The sequence below is a fragment of the Pezoporus occidentalis genome, unplaced genomic scaffold (assembly GCF_034315485.1).
Source record: "Pezoporus occidentalis ecotype Australia unplaced genomic scaffold, CSIRO_AGI_Poc_V1 ctg8, whole genome shotgun sequence".
Taxonomy (NCBI): Eukaryota; Metazoa; Chordata; class Aves; order Psittaciformes; family Psittacidae; genus Pezoporus; species Pezoporus occidentalis.
Genome location: NW_026916158.1, coordinates 8,892,213 through 8,911,802, shown reverse-complemented (window position 1 = coordinate 8,911,802; position 19,590 = coordinate 8,892,213). Strand labels below are relative to the sequence as shown.

The 19,590-nt window shown below is 40.9% G+C and overlaps 1 protein-coding gene across 3 annotated transcripts; it reads right to left on the bottom strand.

Annotated features, from left to right (window-relative positions):
- Positions 1-1,121: 1,121 nt before the first annotated feature.
- Positions 1,122-19,353, bottom strand: SEC62 (SEC62 homolog, preprotein translocation factor). Of its 3 annotated transcripts, none has more exons than XM_062603294.1 (8): positions 19,232-19,353; positions 11,207-11,315; positions 10,705-10,810; positions 8,490-8,694; positions 6,985-7,077; positions 4,300-4,360; positions 3,289-3,408; positions 1,122-2,702 (listed from the first exon to the last, which is right to left on the bottom strand). In XM_062603294.1, the coding sequence occupies exons 1-8, from the start codon at positions 19,265-19,267 to the stop codon at positions 2,242-2,244; spliced, it is 1,191 nt and encodes a 396-aa protein (XP_062459278.1). In that variant the 5' UTR covers positions 19,268-19,353; the 3' UTR covers positions 1,122-2,241. The 3 variants fall into 3 exon arrangements, with proteins under 3 accessions (XP_062459278.1, XP_062459279.1, XP_062459280.1); XM_062603295.1 differs by lacking the exon at positions 19,232-19,353 and adding an exon at positions 14,581-14,601; XM_062603296.1 differs by lacking the exon at positions 1,122-2,702 and adding an exon at positions 2,964-3,195 and having other exon boundaries at positions 3,267-3,408.
- Between the last annotated feature and the right edge of the window lie 237 nt (positions 19,354-19,590).

Genomic DNA, 19,590 nt, shown 5'->3' with positions numbered 1-19,590 from the left:
TCGCACACATCAACTTAGCAGGAAGCAGATGGCGACATTACTGACGTATTTATTATTCAACCATTTCAACCTATTTCCTCAGCAAGGCCCTTAAGATTTTACTTCACTTTTAGGAGGAAACGCACTTGAAATGATTGAAATCCCATATTTCTTCAAAGACAGGCAGTGGCTGTGGAGCCTGCTGTGAGCCACTGCTGGACACTGCCAGCGCATGTGTTCTGCCGTGCTCAGTGTATGGAGCACTCCCCCAGTGCCAATCTCTAAATGGCCTCTGGAAGACACTTATGCGCAAGGCTGACCACCCTCGGTTGTGCTCCCATCAGCATCAGCAGGAACTGAACACGATGAACATTCAGCACAAAGTTCTGTAACTCTGCACCTGCCTGCTGAAAAGCAAGTTACCAAACAAGCCATAGCACCCGCTCTTCAGGCCAGAGGTACCAGCACTCACAGAGCAAACAGGCCCAAGGTACTTGTGCTGGAAGAGGCAGCTCTGCTGTCAGCAGCAGCCATGAAAGTGTGACATGCAAGCACAAAGAGAATGAGACCTCGTCTGAGCAAAGCATCAGGAGTGTCTCAGATCAGCTGCTGGAGCGGCTTCATCACCATTAGATGTACCCAAGTCAGATACTTCCTTACCTATTGTAATCAGTGATACCACACAAGTATCTAGGAGTCAATCTATTAAGGTAATGGGTCCTTTAATTTTTTGCTATATTAATAAAAAAGTGATCCAATTTATCTGTTTCCTCATGGAGTAAATATTTAAGAAGCAAATACACCAGATCCATGAATTATCAATGCACCCATTATGATGTTTATATTTGCATAATCTGAAAAAATTAGTATCTTCATCAAAAACGCCAATGCTGGAAAGAAAGGGAATGAATTTAGGACAGGGGGAAAAACAGTTCTCCAAGTTAGTCATTAAAATGCCAAGCTTACCCTCATCTTCTCTGAGCAGCTCCAGAAGGCAATCGAATCTATACTCAATCTTGGAGTCATCTGGATGAATCATGCCAAGTCTTCGCTTTCTCAGTGCTTAGTTAACCTGAACATACATCCTCCAAACATCCAGCAGAAAGGGACGCACAACAGAAACCATACAAACTACTCCAAAATATTTATAAACAAATTATTAATGGTCATTTTGTATTAGCTTTGAGTTACCTGTGCTTCTGAACAGAGGAATACTCTGCTGCTTCTTCAGTTTTAAAAGTAGTCCAGTTCCAGAATAGAGAAAGTTTAACATTAAGGCATACATACAGCTATGTTGTTTGCTTTCATTTAATAAAGATCAATTTACTCATACTCAAATACATGGAATGTTGGCACAAAACTAAAGCTTTTGTGGAACAGCTACCAATCATACACAAATATTCTGTGAGGTCCTCGTGACTTGCATTTCTCCGATAGATACACCACAAAATGGCTTTAATAATACAAACTGAATGCTGGATCAAATTTCTAAATAATAAGTAGCAGTTAAAGTAAATGGTTTGCTTTATTTGTAAATTATGTACAGAATACATTTATTTAAATTTTAATTATGATGGAGCAGGAGAAGGAAAACAGCCAGGATTTCCAAACCTGGAGAGTTCCTTCACCTGCTGGAGATGACATCTTTCTGTGAACCAGATGTACAAAACCAGTTTGGATTTCCTCGGTTGCTGGCACGCAGTCTGGAGAAAAAGAGCACTGCAGCTGAATTCAGCACTACCAGCTTCTACATTTTCAGCCAAATACTTCTGCTAAAACTAGTTTTCTCAGGAAAGTTTTCACAATCTTTTGAAAACAAAATCAAGAAGGATAACAAGAAAGCTGTAGGCTAAGATGGGCTTTACCTAACTAAAGATCAAATAATTAGGAATAATTGAAGATTTGGTCATTCCACTATCACCTGTTTTACAAAAGCAAGTTTGAGAAGCTAAACTAATTGACCAGTTATGCAAGTACCAGAAAACTGTTCTTCAGTATGTTTGAGGACAATCTGGGCAATCTATCAATCAATAGAAGACTTGTCAGATTGATAAAACTTCTGTAAATGGATATTAATGATTAACATAGTACCAAATAATCAAGTTAATGGTTAAAAAAAAATGAAGAAACTAGATATAAAACTGTTTGGTAACATGTATATTTCAGCAAACAAAGACGCTACTGTATGGTCTATGTTTTGGTGATCAGCCAACAAAGAAAATCCAACCATTTGCACATACTTAGTCCCCAAACCACAGTGAGTTATGATTTTTCATGTGAAGGCCTACTTTCGGTCTCTTCCTCCTCTTCACAATCCCCCTCATCTGTTTGCTGTTCCAGTTCTTCTTTTGTGATCATTTCAAAGTCGTTTCCATTTCCACTACTGTGCTGGGACCTGTCGTCTTCACGCCTGTCACTGTCAGTGTCTGAATGCCGCTCTCCTCCAGAGCCGTCTGTTCCCGAGTTCCTCGGTCCTTCTGTTTTCCCATCATCTTCTTCCTTCTTCTCACTGTCTGATTTCTCCTCACTGTCGTATTTTTGCTGCTTTTTGGATTCTGATTTTTCCTCTTTCTTTAAGTCTGCTTTTGGTCCTTTGTATTCATGTGTGTACACAGGCCTGAAGGAGTCAATGAAGCCCACATCTGCTGTAAGGTTTGGCAGGAACCAGAAGTGATGCCTTCCTCCAGTGATCAGCCAGATGATCAGGAAAAGGATGCAGCGAGCTGTATATAAAAAAAAACAGAAATGCTGGGGTTTATAATAAAAGACACACAATGCACACCTGTGGTGTAAGAAATGTACACTACAGGCTGATGCCCACCTCAAGCCAGGGACAGGGGTGACCTTAGGAGGAAATCTCTTGTTCTGCAACAGCGCTGTGGCATCAGTTGTTCTTATTGTGTCTCCCCCATCCTATTAATTACAAACCTTATCTATGATTTAGCTTTTAATCCCTGCAGTTACAGAGATACAAGCTGAAGAAAGCCTTAAAATCCTGGTTACATCATTTCCACCACTGAATATGTTTTTATGCACAGCTCTTGGGTTTGTTTTGCCCCCCCCCCCCCTTTCTTTTTCTTTTTTAAGGGAGGCAGTACACAGATCTCCACTCTACAGGAAACACAACCAGGTGACAAGCTTGATTTCTTTCTTTCTGTGGCACAACTCTGACACCCAGTGGCCAGGAGGGAAATCCGTAACAAAGAATCGGTCTGACTGTTCGGACCACGTCCAAGAGGTAGGCTCTGTCTTCCTTGTCTCTGACCTTTCAAACTTCACCTGGTGACACTGAGGATGACCAACACTTACCAACGGCAAGAAGAAGAATACTGGCGACGAAACAGCCTGCGCCTACACTGAGGTAATAAACACCAACACGCATTTCCGCTGGCCAGAGGGGGAACAGCGTTGCAGCTATAACAGCAATCACTAAGAAAAGCATGAGAAGGACAATTATTTTTTCATGGTATGGGTACAAAGGTACTAGGCTTACTATTTCTTCAAGGTATTGGCTTAGCATAGTATGAGGTACTGAGAATAGCTGAAAACTTGTCTAGACTCACTGTTTTTTGTACTGGGTAGACACGTTGCATTCAGCAACTCTGAGTCACTCTGCTTAGCCAATAGAGCAAAAGGAGCCCCTCTGAGGAGTGGGCACAAGTAAAAAGGGGAGCAGGGAGCTGACTATAACCAGTGCAGCAGGAAAGGGACACAGGGAGCTGGATTGAAGTTGTGTTGGCCCCACTTTGACCCTTGTGGGTCAAAGCCCACAAGGGATGATGTGAGTTCTCGGGAGAGGTGGCTGTTCCACACAGAGGAAGCTGGCAGAACAAGTCAGAGGGCTAGACCAGTAGGACACTGATCTGTTAGCTCACTGTCATCAGTGAGCTTAACATCAGCAGTTAACATCAATACTAATTTAGATTACACAAAAAAACCAACAAAACCAAACCAGGTGATTTGGCTTATCCTACACAAATACAAGTTTTAGGATCAGAAAGGTATCACTCATAACTTAAAATCATCCCTTTAATATTTTTCACATTTTTACATAACCCGCATGGCCTATTGGATCACTTACTTGTTAGCTTACAGCAATGGAAATAACCAGCCTGCGTATCTCTGCTAAAGCATGTTTCAGCTTTTACTTTTCAACATTTGCAGCCCTTCAAAATTCATGTAATAGGTTCAATATCACATCATGCTGAGACTGAAGAGCAAAACTTTATCTGGGAAAAGAAAAACTTCACCAAGGACAGATGGGCCTGGAATACTATGCCTACATTTATGATGTCCTCACCAACGCCTGCTTTTACTTACCAAGTACAAGTCCCATGGCAAATGTTTTAAAGTGAACGGGGTCATAGATCCACACATACACCTACAACAGAAATAATCTGGTTTACACTTGGAAAACAAGCTCTGATAAATTATTTCATTTGTTGCCTCACCCAAACACTTACTGCCGTGCTGTCTACTTGGTGCTGAACAGAGGCCCTGCAAGTCAGTACTGTGTCAGAGCAGAGGAGCAGGGCAGGGGCCCCTGTAACCTAGGAAGGGTTATACTTTGACCAGGACTTGAAACAGGTTTTTCTTCCGGCAGAAGAGGTGCAAAAGGAGACAGACAGCCAAGGGGCTACATGCTTATGTGCCCGCAGCACTGCCTGAGCTGCGCTAGTTATGAGTCTTGTGCCAGGAGGCCAAAGGCAACGCAAACTGCAGCTGGGCAGAGTGCTGGCCATGCTGGAGGCTTCCCATTGGAGAGGAAGAAGGAAGGGAAGGAGTTCCTACACTGTGTAAGTGGAAAGCTCAGCCTGGATCTCTCAAAGAATTACTTCATGAAAGAAGTTGTACCTGTTTAACTTACAGGTGACAAAATCCTCGGGAAAACAATCAGACAGAAAACCTGACAGGGAAATGAAAAATTCAGACATATCACTGAAGCAAGGTTTGGTTTTATCTTTCTTTATTCATTAATGTTGTTCAGTATGAAGTCAAGAAAAACTTTTGTGCAAACAAAATAGAATCATATAATGGTTTGGGTTGGAAGGGACCTTAAAGATTATGTAGTTCCAGCCCCCTGCCATAGCAGCGTCTTGTAAGAGCACAGTAGAAGGGCGGAATCACCACCCTCAACCTGCTGGCCATACTCCTTCTACCTTTGAAGAGATTTCCCTAAGAGGGGAAAAAAAACAGACTGAACGTATGGAACAAAGCAACCAGCTGAAATGTTCAATTCAGCTGAAGTCCCATTTGATGGCCTCAGATAAGCATAACTGTACCTGCTGTTCTACAACGCACTGTTAGCTACATGTCTACAGTTGCAACATGGTACAAAATGTTTGTGCTAGAACTGTGGACCTGTATGAATCAGATCTGCTCACCCTTGTTAAAAAACACCACCAACTTCTAGCTAAAGTGCAGGATTTTCTGAACTAGAAAAACCGGAATTTTTTTTTTCCTACCAAACAATTTGAATCTCAGCTATGAATTATGAAGAGAAGCTGCTAATTACTAGAAACCAGCAACCCCCACAGCAGTGTATTAGTATGAACTAGCAGGAGGACACCTTAGAGGCAAAAATACAGTTTTTCAGAGTGACACAACATGTATTTAATATTCTACTTCTCACAGGGTGTGAGAGTTGAGTATATGTAAGTGCAGCTCTTCTTCCAGTCAGCTGTTCCATGAGTCCAAACAAACTGCAGCTCATGAGTGGTGACCAGCAGTAAGGCAGTGTGTAATAATATTCAGTGTTTGTAAGTGCAAAATAAGGAAGAAAAGGTAAAAACCAGCTCAATGTACATACACAAGCATTGGCTCGAAATTAGTTCCTACTTAAAAAAAGCCTCTTGAGAGTTGCAGTTCTTCAACAATGTCAGGTCATTAATAAAAAAGTAAATGATGTTAAGACAAGGAGTAAATACCATTGTACTGCAAATGCAGTGCTGTGCCCTCACTTTGAATGCCACTCACCATCACAGTTACTCCATGTAAAAGACAACAGTGAGGATCAGAGGGAGGTGTGATTCGGTATGCAGTGGGATGACATGGAACAAGGCTGGCAGTAAAAGAACTGACTGAGAAGAGCAAATTAAAGATACATAGAGGAAATACATTTTCAGCACAAAGTGTTTATTTAGAGTTCACTGCTGTGTATGTTTTATAACCATCGTATGCAAGAATCTGCACGGAAATTCCAGGACAGTGGCACACAGCATCAACACAAACACAGTGTGGTTCTGCTGAAGTAAAGGCTTCCCGCTTATACCAAACATTAAAAACACAAGAATTACTCCCTGCATTACAGAGCTGTTAAAGAATCAAGTTCTCTGTCTTCTGGGAAAGCAAAGTATGCAGAAGCATTTAAGATCTGAGTTTCAGCAGTAAAGCCAGGATGAGAACAAAGGAATGCCCAAGTGTCACCCATCTGCCCAGATCAGAGTCAGGCAGCCTGTGGGTGGCAAGAATGTTTTTATTTCCCTACCTGTGACTGCACATCATGTTTCAAAAGGTCTGTGTCTTGTTTAGAAATATTTCAGCAGGATAACAGACACAGGATAATGTGGGTTGGAAGGGACCTGAGGAGGCCCTCCAGCCCAGCCTGCTGTTCAGATCAGGGTCCACGGCAAGGGCTGCCCAACTTACTCAGGGTTTTACTGGGTCCACTCCAGAAAGCTGCTGAGCATGGAGGCTGTAAAACTGCTCTGTGCAGCCTGCTCCAGCACCCCGTTATACCCGGAGGACAAACACTGCACCTCATGGCCACCAACACAGAAACTACTAGTAATACAGTTTCTTTGTGATTTTTTTTAAGCTATTGGTTATCTCCTTCTGACCTCCTTGCAATTATCTAAAAACCTGTGTTTCAAGATCAGCCACCATATCGCCATTAATTTTTCTTTCTACATGCCAAAAAAGAGTTTGCAGAAATCCAGTAAACTAACCTGTTATTGGACAATGGTACATTGACACTAAAAGTGAGGAAGTACCCATAAATCCTACCTCATTGCCATCCAAGAAAACTTGGTCTTCATGCGGCTCAAGTTTAAATTTCCTTTTAGTTTCCTTTTTCTTGGGTGTTCCTGGGGTCTCATCCTGAAAACAAGCACAAAATTGAAGTTAAATTGTAAGGAAAGAGAAATCTTATTCTTAAATTAGTGTCTAAGGACTAGACTACGACTTCAGGATTATGCCTTCAAATGCATAGCGAAGCTCCCCAAAGAGTTAACAGGAAATCGGCACAAAGATCAGTAACAACGAACACCACTTCAACCCTAACTTCATTAGAATTATTTGTTCTGTATTTACCACAAGGGCATCCTTTAAGAATTGGCTTCTGCCTGGTTTATCTCCTCAGTCTCTTTCTGGATCTTGTGCTTCCTCCTCCCTGTCTCCCGTTCCTTCTTTTTGCTTATTTTCTTTGCTTAAAATTAACTTTCTAATTTTTGTCCTGTGGTGGTGTTCAAGTTACTACTCATTATCTTATATAATCCACTAAAATATCAGCTCAATAAATAATGACTGGTTTAAAAATGATTTACTAACATAACTCTCCAGATGACAGGCAACTGCCGGGGTTCATAACTTGCAGCAGCATCATTTTAAAGTACCTCAAGAGTTAAGATAAGCTTATACCGGCTTCTGTGTTTAGACTGCCAGTGAGACTGTTTTGTTTGTAATTCTTTCATTAGCCACCTAGCTTTCTTCTGAGGTCCAGACCTTTGTACATGTTGACTATAGCTGTTGCTAAATTTGCCCTTATTTCAATGAGAATGGGAATCACTTTTAAGCACTAGCCTACTCTCACAGGATTCACACCACTGTATATAGAAGAAAAAACCCACATCCCCCTCTCAAGTTTCTCCTGCAGACTCCTAACATTTTAATTTAGGAATTCTAAATTCTAATTTAATTTAGGAATGAAAACATGAAAAACCACATGAAAACTTAATAAAGACAGTCTGAACTTCAAAGGAAATAAATCAGAAGTCTGTAAAAACTAGGTGTTACACAGGTTAGTAATGGAGCTGTCCCACACAAACCTGGCACCCTAGCACAGAGCTATTTACAAGCATCATGTATCAAACATTACAAACATTCTTATTGCCAAACACCGCAAACTTGGTTTTGTTTCAGGTGGGCAGCTGCACTGCTTTCAGATGTCTGGTCCCATGCCTGCATGTTATCCTGTGCTAACGCAGAAAGCATCACTACCTGCTGCAGCTAAGAGCAGGTTTTTATTATCTCAGCCCACACTGGAAGATGATGAGGTAAACAAGGCATAGCTGAAGCCTCTTTTTTCATACAGATCAAAATCAGAGCAAGCCTAAAGTAAAAACCAAACAAATCACAAACCCAGTGCACTTTAGAGACGAAAACAGGCAAAAAAAAAAAAAAAAGGTATGTCACATTTTAGAACAACCAACTATATTTTAAGCCCATGTAATCTCACCAGTTACTATATTCCCTGTCACAGGTGTCTCTCTCCTCTGACAGACAGTACTTACCTTCTTACACTCTTCTTTTTCACCATCCTTCTTCTTTTCTTTCTCCTTCTTATTTTTGTCATCTTTGACACTTTCCTTCTTGCTCTTTTTCTCCTCTTCTTTCCCAATCTCAGCCTTTCCTTTTTCCTTTTCTTTCTTTGTATCCTTGTCAGGTTTCATTTTCATCACTTTCAATGCTCGATGAAAGAACTGTTTTTTCAGGAGTCTTAAAATGAAAAAAGTTAAATGATACATTTAAGTATGGCTGTGTGATAATGATGTTTTCTCAACTGTTAATCGGATACCATTCTAGAGTATCTACTATAATCATGACTAGCATGACTGAAAGACAGAGATCACCATCATCTGCTCTATTTAGAACTAACTACACAAAATCTAACTATCCTGGGTCTCACCTCTTACTTCTCGAAACTGGGTAAACCTCCTACTTTTCTGTGGCAGCATTTTGCATAGATATGAATGAATCTGCAAGACGCAAGACTGTGAAACCCACCAGGTCAATTTAATTATCTTTCCCACTAATGCAACTTCATCCAATATTTATGTTCAGGTTCATGTCAGTGTATTTCACAGCACAAATAAGAAAGTGCACATATGGCTTATCAAGTTCCTCGGCAAGTGGTGCATGATGAATAAAATCATCCTGATAAAACTGTGGTACATGTGCAAGCATTCCATTCACACCAGCTACAAATATACCTTAGAGCACGTATACATATGGCCAGCGGGCTCCAGGAAATACAGTATTTGAGATTCTCAACCTTAACCTTGTCACCAGCAAGTAATATCGTTGAAAGAATCATAGCCAAATTCAGAATAGGAAGAGCCATACAGAATACTGCTCTTTGCACTGAGAGGAAGCAGTGGGGTGTGAAACCCAAATACATATTTACACCAAAAATCCTCATTTGGAGCAACAAATCAACTTGATTTGTCTTTGCTTTCTTTCTTCTCTTGCTGCAGACCAAATCTTTATGCCATACTGCTGGTTAAACCGAGGAACTCGCTGAAGATAGAGAAGTTATTCTACCAATTACACTTATATGCATACTGACTCTCAGGCAGAGTTGTTTCAGGTGTGTAAAAAACCCTTCCTTCAGACAACTGTTGACATGGATTCTCTTTCTAGCAATAGAAAAATCACTTGTTTGGCAGAAACTGGTTTTCTTTGTAACTGGAAGTTTAGGGGCTCAGGTACTGAGCAGCCCACAGGACAGGTCTTGCCTGCAGGACAGCTCTTTCAGGTGTGGGAGCTACCCCTGCCTCTGATGGAATTATAAAAAGATGGGACTGCAGACCTACTGCTCCGAGCACACAGCCATAGTACCAGCACGGCAATCAGTCCAGTCCTGAAGCAGGACAGACCTTGCCGTAACTACTGAAGTTCAGATTGCTTGCGGATTCCCAACTTGCTAACCCTCTATAGATCTGCTGAAAAGAGCATTGTTTCTGTAGCTTATTTGTGAGCAAAACCCCTCAAAAGATAATTTACTGAACTTAGATCAGTATATATGAGTACCAGGAGACCTTATGTACTTGAACAGTGTTATGAACTCAATTGGTAACTTGTTTTAAACATGCAATTGACTGATGCAACTGACACAGGATGAAGGAGCAGGATCTGCTATTTGTTCTTTTGTTTAATACAACAGGTAAAACAAGCAATAGTCATGACGAGAGTTAAGGTACTTGTTTCCAACATGTGTAAGAGCCTAAGCAGCCTTTTACACTGAATGGATTATTTTTGTATTAAGATAGTTCTCCAACCCTTCCAAAAGGCAAAGGAAGTAGACTGTGCTAATATTTAAAACTCTGAAAACACTTCAGCGAGTATGCTGAAGGGACATCTGACCATCTGAGAGGCATAATCTAAACCTCAGGGTCCAGCTTCTACCGTGACTGCAGACCAGCTCCACATGAGATTTGAGAGCTCTGATCCTACTAACTTAAAAAACTAGGAAATTTAGGAAATTTTTTTTTCATCTTGCCTCACATGCATAATGAAAGCGTGCGAGAGTTTCAAGAACAAAGATGAAGAAACAACATAGTTTCCACCTTCAAACACAGTAATAAGACTGCAATTATCATTTCTACAAACAACCCCATGTTTGAGAATGCACAGTCTAAGTGCAACTGGTTCCTAAACAGCTACGACAACTTAATAGCTTGACAACCATACTCATTAATAAACTTAGTTAATGAGACTAGGCCACACCTGTTGCAGTAATCAACTACAGACTCTCGGGTTGTAAATAAAGCCTCTTCCCCTTTCTTTGCCTTTGCCCATTTAGAATCCAGGAGGCAATCCACAGCTTTTGAGGCTAGAGGGGAAAACAGAATCAAAAATGCATTAAAATTAACAACATTCATTTTAACATTTAGTCTACATTCCTTGAACCACACCAACCAGTCAGTTGTGGTGATGTTCCACATCCTCTCACTCTTTAAGGTATGGCTAGCCACTATTCTAAAATACTCATGAAAACTATGCATCTTTAAATCACAGAGTGGAAAGTTTATTGTGTTTACTTCAGGCTGTTAAGATTAATTTTATGGCTATCTAATGCCTAGGTAACTTTTCAAAACCAAATTGTAAGAGCAGTACTTATTAGATAAAGCACTAATAATAAAAAGAAAACACACCCACCCCCACCCCCCCCCAAGTACAAGTACAAAGTTAGAAGAAACTTCCATTCTCCGGTTAAAAGTAACCCTACCAATAAAATAATCAACTCGGTGGCCCATCATGTTGGTGGATTTTGTTGGACAGTTGAAACGTAAGTATTTAGCAACAGCCTTCTCCTCTTTGAATGGCTCACCGACCTCCTACAATGGTAAAAGTCCAAAATTAATACAGTTTTAAACACATGGGAAAAAAAAAACACTCATTTGGGCTCTAAAATCAAATATTGCAAAGTCCTCATTGTTTTATGACAATATGTAAATAATAAATAAAATGTAAAAGATGTAAAAATAGGTCATTTCCCCCAAGAACTTCCTATCTACACAGAGCAAAAATGCAGGAATTCTTAAGTTAGGCGATTTGAAGTCAACACCTAGGAACTCCTTTAACAGCTCTGTAAAAAGAGAAAAATCAGAGATGAGCTAAGAGGTAAGCACTGGGCACATGGAAAGCTGTTTAAGGCATACAAGCTTAGATGAAAACAGTTGTGAAGCTGAGAACAAAGGAAAACAATAGAGGGAGGAATGAGAATATATGAAATGACAGGAACGTAGGCATATTGACAGAATACAAAGCAGTTTGAATTTCAGGTGAACGAGGAGAAAATCATGCTGAAAAGAAGCTGAAAGATTTGGCTAGAAAATTTCAGTATCACTGCATGACCACAAAATGACTTGAACTTCAGAGTACCATTGAGGAGATTCTGCCAACCTAGAGATGATGAAGCACAGCAGGATGAAGTTCACAAACATCAAAACAGGCATTTTAAGAAAAGGGAGCCATTAGTCTGCACACATTCATCACCTCTGCACATTTACCAACTTGCAGAGAGGTAGCAGAATTCAGTATTGTGTAAGGCAGGATGGAGACGGACATCTTCAATTACGTAAAATTAAGACCTGTTATCTGTAAGCAGGAAAGGAATGTTCCTGCTTCACAAAATCGTATCTGAAACAAGTGTTTCACATATTGCACTGAGTCATGCAAACTTCCTCTCTGTAAGAATTCCTTGAAGCAGTAAGGCTGAATTTTCCAAATCCCCCACTACTCGCAGATCAGTAACAGGGAGACACCAGGACATCTTCTCAGACTGGCAGTACCTTTTCTGTACCTATTCTTCTTGTGCTGGCCAAAGAAACAGATTACAGAAGCCACAAAACAGATTGGTGATTTACAGGAATACACAGAATGTGAAGTTTCTATTTAAAGACACAATGTTTTTAAAGGTCAATAAACATATACAACCTTCATCACTGCCTTTAAGATCTTAATGGCAATAGCACAGGAAGCATGGTAAGTGACAATGCAAGGTTAAATAGATGTTGTTACACCAGAATAAAAACTTTGCTGGTGAGAGTTGTTAATTTTCAACAGTTTGCACAGCAAACTTTCAAAATGAACTGGTTAATGAATGATCCTAGAGGAGATTGTTGCTTTTCCTATCTGAGGACAATTTTAAAGAGTAATACAGACATAAGATATCCAAAAGACTCCACAGAGAGTGGAGGTTACTGAGTATTTTTTAAAGTTTAAATTCTTTATACAGAAATACGCTCTCACACTCACCGGTTTGTTTGTGCTCAAATTAAGCCAGATGATTCTAATAATCCTCATAGGGATTACATTAACTCCTTCATGTTCCATCCCTTTTTAATTTTTAAGAATCTGTATAAAACATTACATATCTCATAGAAAACTATTCACTAGCTGACTGCATGTATGCTCATAATATATGTACTGTGGTCTGATGTCCCCTTCCATGGAACTGTACATCACTAATGATGCTACCAAGTTTGGTACCAAACCAGATGCGGCCTAATATCAACAAAAGAAGTTAAAACGGATTAAATCCAGCAAATGATGCTAAGGTACAGTGAAGACTGATGACTACACACAGCAGTTCATTTTCAAAATAATGCTTTTCTAGTATTTCCTACGAGGAAATTAAACTTGGAACAACAATGCACAGGGCAAAATGTTGTTCTTCACAGCACAGACAGTAAAACAGTCAGAGACGCTACAGATATTCACATCAATGTTAATTCCTCTGCTAGGCTTTTTTTTTTTCCCTTCTTCCTAAAATATTTATGATTCTGCTCGGTCATGTGCTGTACTACATAGGCAGTGGCTGGCACCAGGATATTTTTACTTTGATTGCTCCTTACTATGTGTTGCTTTGTCTTTTTCTGTGGGCTACTTTTATAACATTTCAAACAAAAGTTCTGCCCTGTGAGAAAGACTGCCACAGTTACATTGAGCTTATTCTGAGAAAGTTTTCTCTGCAATTTAATCCTTTTTCATCCTATTTTCATCCCTTTAATTTGCAGAGCCAGGTTTTTGTTAAAATATTACAACAGACAACTGACAGAAATGAAAACTATATTTTACCATAACATGAAATCAACACAAGCACTGAAAACTTCAATATCCTATGCACAACTTTTTTAAGATGCAGCTCAACTGATCTTTATATTCGGTTGTAAAACTAGCCAAAAGACAGACACTTCTAAGTCTCCTGATACATTTTGAAAAGCATTATACAAATAAATCAAGGGGTAGTTCTCAACAAACTATAACGCTTTACAACAGATCACATGGCCTTAAAAAGCATTATGAAAACTTCCTGGTATTTAAAGTTTGCTTTTATAGGAAAACTAGAAGAGACATCCCAGGTAATATATTTCTGGAATGTTGTAAAATGTCTTCTCTGTTAAAACTCTGTTTTCCAGTAATAAAAAATAGGCTAGTGTCAAGCTTCCAAATACTTCGGCTCCAGATTTTAGACCCTTGCATCTACTTTATTTTGTATATTGAAAAATGCATGTGTCACTAGAGAGCATGTAAAATTTGGAGATTTATGATCCCTGATAATTTACAAACTCTGGAAGAATGCCATTAAAAATAAAATCAAACCAAATGTCTTATTTATGTAGACAGAAGAACTCCATCTACAGGCAGGCAGAAAAAGCAGGGCTCAGCCTACCTACTTACTACGAATGCACTGGTATTTTCAAATTTTCAAGAAAATTCTCAAGCATTCCTATCAAAATTCTGTCCTATATGAGCTCGTAAAATGACACTGAGATTTTCAAGCCCAGGGACCTTTCAGACCCACCGAAGTGAAAGGAAAATTTGAATCAAACTGAGTTTTTACTATGATCTGCCAAATCGACGTATAGCACAGTGCATTCAGAACTTCCTTCAATACACTCACGTAGTTCCCAGTTAATGCAAGCTGGGACTGCAGCAGCAAAGCTGCCTGTATATGTTAAAAACATCTGAACTGCGCTATTAAAACTAGTGTGCCCATGAGCTGTCTTCTCCCTCTCCTCTCTACCTTAATATGACTTACTCAGGTTCTCTTACTCCTGGAATCACACATGTGGATGTCAAAAGGCCAGAGCATACCTGTGGTTCAAAATTTCACTCTTCCCCCCGTACCCCCCCGCCCCTGCATCACAGTTGCAAGGAGACAGGTTCAGCCCAAGCCAGGATGATCTCCTCCCACAGCGTTGTAATGAAAACAGGGTTTCTGGAAAATCAGAAGAGAGTAAATGACGACTACTACTAACAAGACAAGTTATTTCATGTGCAGACAAATGCACTACAAGGATTTATGCTCCTCTGTTTTAAACAGGTCATCAAAATCAATAAAATTAGTATCTAGTTTGTTTTGTTGCTCTTACATCTTAGAACTCTGATTTTTCAGAACACCATCCCTCACAGATGACTTCTGAGGCATTAGCCTTATCTCCTCTGAAGATGGTCTGAACACATCAAAGCTTAGGCTGAATTACAGGATTATTTTTTTCTTTTCCCTGTTGACTCTCAGGACTTTAGCGTAGAGGACGGTCTGTGGCAGGGGAGTAAGTACTCAGCCTTTCTGATGAAACATAAATATTTTGCCTAAAAGAAATCAAGGTGCAACAGAGAAAAAGCTCACAAATCAGCATGACTCGACAGATCACTGGGTGGGAGTGAAAAACTCTATGCATTAGGGTCTTAGGACTCCATCTGTATTTTCTTCAGTGATTAACAGAGTCTGACTTCCGCACTGATGACCAGTACATGGATTGTCCCAGGTGTCTTAAAGAAACAGCTGCAGAACCATGCAGAGAAACCAGTTCTTCTGGATTACTATGGCTGTGTGCTAGCCACAAGCCATTAATTTTCTTGACAGAAAAAAAATTAAGAGATTTTTTTTTTGTCCTATACATATCCTATAAAACAGAACTACTTGTTTTTCTCATTTATTCTTTCCAGCAATCACCATTTTTTCTGAGCTTAAACACACGTCAAAGGAGCTATGTACAGTATTTTCAAGCCAAAACATGCCAGCTTCCATCCCCTTCTAACCCTAGGCCAGTTGTTTTGACTTTTTCTCTTTCCACCTCCCAAAACGTAACTCAGATTTTTGAAAACCAATGATTCTTGTTTTAATGACAAGCAGGTCTGCTACTTTTTATTCCTATTTTTCTGCATTTTTCCACCCAAAATTTTTGTTTCTTCCTCCTTATCACCCAATACCACTCACTTTCAAAGAAGTTATTTAGCCATTCTCCTCTGTTATCATCCCACTCAGCTTTACTAGAATGCATGAAAAAATAAAGACAAATTGGCAAAGTGGATTAAACTCTGCATTACTGGACAACCACTGCATTGCCATTTCTGAAGATCCTTTCCATAGGCATTCACAAAAAACTAGCATAGGAAGCAGCAATGCAGCTGTTTCATCTTCCTTCCCGCAGAGACCAAACCATGACAGAACCATAGGCTACAACAGTCAATGCTATTTAGTAGATGTCCTTCATCAGGAGACTCAAAGCTTTAATCCAGTGATTCAAGTGAAGAGGAAAAAAGAAGTCAACAAGGAAAGTTATGTGCTGTTAATTGGATGCATGCAGTATTGATGCCACCTCAGCCATCAATCTGCAGCTCAGCCATCAATTTGCAGTGAGACACTGACCTAAGAACTACTTAAGAACTGTTTTCTCTATTCAGAAGAGCAGTTTTTATATGCATTAACATTTCTAGACACATCACTAAGGTGCTGATCAAGTGCTATTACCTGCAACGCAAAGATAAACAAAACTTCACCTGGGCAGAACTGTGCACAATGGAATCCGGCCAATGTAATTAAAGCTTAATGCCTACTTAACAGTCAAACTGTGGCCTTGCCAACCAAGTGCCACATGTTGCCCAGCTGAACGCTTCTCAGAGGAAGCAACTCAGAAGATTTTTTGCTTGAGTATTTTGTGATACACATGGAATTGTGGTTTTTTTCCCCCAAGAAATGAAATAGCTTTGATCAGGTTGCTGGAGTAACAAGCATTCAAAGACAGCTCCCATCTTTTAAGATGTATCTGTCTAAAGAAAAAATATTAAACTAGCCACTAGACAACATATGTTGTTTTTCTTTTAATAAGCCCTTTGTATACAGCAAGCACTTCTGATTTCAGAAATTTGAATAATGTGGGAGCCCACTTGGCTTGAGCAAGCTGCATTCTACAGATCAGTCTCTTCTCACCATTGCATGTCTGATGTGATCTCCATGTCAGTTACAGTTTAATTATCATCACTGTCAGAATGACATTTTGAAAACTTTACCTCGAAATGTCTCTATTCAAACTTTTTAAGTTACAATTTCTGCAACTTCTATAACTTTCAGCTTGTGGCTAGGCAAAGAGTCTAAGCTATGTAATACAGATTGAGCAATGTGTCTTTCTATGAAAATGCAATCTATAAAACAAATCCTTCTTGTTATCGCTTCCGATGGAGAACACAGAAAGTAGGCTTGATGCAACTTTGAACTATTTTACTGAGACTTTTTTTCATGTCTCCTCTCACATGCAGCTAGCTGATCTAACTACATCATTCCAATCCTGATGGCAGACATAAAATCCTATAAAAGTTATTCATAACCCAGGTTCTATACAGATAGTATTTGGTATCAAACTCCATTACATCAGTCTCTTCCACAGCTAAACACACCATCTCCTCCTAAGAACCTTTCGCCAAATGCAGCTGTACTTAATGACAATTCAGATGTCAGACTTGCATACAGTATGATAAATATTCTCTTTATTAAGGGGTACACATCACCCTAAAATAAATGTACGCTTCCAAAGCACTTGCAACAACTACAAATCACACACTCCATTTTAAAACAAGAAACTTGCAGCATTATCCTGAAACACAGAATCATAGAACAGTTAGGGTTGGATATATACATGATAATACAGTAACTATGCCAATAAAGTTCGAAAAGCTTAAAAAAGAAAAAAACAAGCAAAACCAACTACCAAGAAAAATACATGTTATTTTATTCATTGCCCAATTAAGAACACCACTTGGGCATTCAACACTCTTTGTTCACTGTTCTGTCTTCCCACTGTTGCTTACACACACAGAGAAACTACTAAGAGGCAATACACATTTATCTGCCTAGTTGTATCTCAAATTCAGGCCACAATCTAAACCGTAAGTGCTAACACCCAGACATCAGGCAGGAAATTAAGTATGTGCTTAAGTGCCTGCAAGACCACTGCCTTGTGTATTGTACAAAACATTTAATTACATTTAATTTGGGTTTGATGGATGCTTTATTGAGCTAGTTTTGTCCTTGGTAAGGGACAGTCTATGATGAGTATGAAAAGATAGTAATTCTGTAATGTTTTATGGTAATACATTGAATATCTGTGATTGATAAGCCTCGCTTAACCAGATTTTGATTAATTACCCTTTGCATTCCCCCTCCCCTGGCTCCCGTAGTTTGAATTAAAGGGGAAAAAAGAAACTATGATGTATAGGCACATCTCTGCTTTCTCAGGGGAAGGGAAAGTGGGGTGGGAAGGGAAAGGATGAGAAAGGAGAGAGAGCAACCAAGCAGAAATATGACACGTGAAGTGTACATTGTTGAATGGCTTTATGATTTCTCTTGTGAAGATTATCTCCACTCAACAGCAGAGTAATAAATCCCAAACACACACTATTTAGGCTTAGTGTTAATAATACATAATGGTAACAGCCATTATAGTACCTGATGTTATAACTGTCCAAAACATGCATAATAAACTTTGTAAAACTCACTGTTAATATACTAAGAAGTCCAGACTTCCAGGTAAGTGAAAATAACTAAGATGTCTTCATCTTGCCCTTAAGTGACACCACATAATTATCACTACATTTTAACATGATCTCAAAACTGATAAAGTCTATTTTTACAAGCGGTTGTTTATGTTTTCTAAAAACAAATCTGTTTTCCTCACCAAATAATTTCCTGGCTGGGCACGTTTTTTTTTAAGATACTTACACCATCTGCCCCATGCCTTTTTCCTTATGATCGCTGGAACAGACAGATGATGGGTCAGCTCTCGGCTAAGGTGGCTGCTCGCCTATTCTGAGTGTTGTTATATCACATCAAGCTACTGTCCAACACTGGTAACGGGTGAGATCCTAAGTATAATAGGACCATTAAAAACAGGGAACATTCGACATTTCACCCGCTGGTCTTCGAAGAAGACGACGTACTTTCGAGGGCGCAGACCCTCTGAGGGCAGGCCCGCCGCTAAGGGTGAGGCCGGGACGGGCTCCCTGCCGTGCCGGCCGCCCCTCAGCCTCCAGCCGCGGCAGGAAAGCAATGCTTGCAGCACCCCTAAACCGCTCCTACAGGCACTCCTCCGCCCCGCAGGGGCCCCTGCTTCCCTCAGTATTTACGAGGATTTATGAATTTGCTGGAAAATTCTGAGGAAAGCCTGTCTCCCGCTGCCAGCCCGGGCTTCTACCGAGCTCTGGTGCGGCGCTCCCGGCGCCTGCGGGATCCCGCTACCTCGGCGGCGGGCGAGACGATGGTGCTTCCCCCACCGCCCGCCGCCGCCACCACCTCACAACGGCACGGCGTCGTGGCGGGGAGGCCGTGGAAAAGGGAGGGAAGCCCCCTTGAGGTGCGGCCGGGCCGCCCGGCGCAGCCCAGCCGGGCCTCCCTGAGGACGGAGAGAGGGAGCTGCCGCCCGGGGGGGAGGCAAGGGCAGGGCAGGCTGGTAGGGAGAGGGCCAGCTACCTGGATCCGCTTCCTGTGCCTCCGCCGCTCCGCCATGTTGTCCCCGTCTGCTCCGCCGGTGACGTGAGCGAGCGCGGGGGGGGGAGGGGGGCGGCTGCCTCGCGAGAGGCGGCGGGAGCCTGCGGAGGGGCGGGAAGGCCGCGTGCCCTCGGCTGTTCCGCGGGTGCTCCGGGTGAGGGTTTCTGGTGGTGCAGCCCTGTGTGCCGGGTCACAGCATCCGTGCGCGGGGGCTGCTCACCCCTGGGCTGCCCCGGTTTAGACATTGCTGCGGGCCGAGGGGTCGGGCTCTTTTCTGACTGTCAGCATCCCTGAAGTAGTCTGGTTCATCAGAAACTCCCCCGCGGGGAGATGCTGCGTCC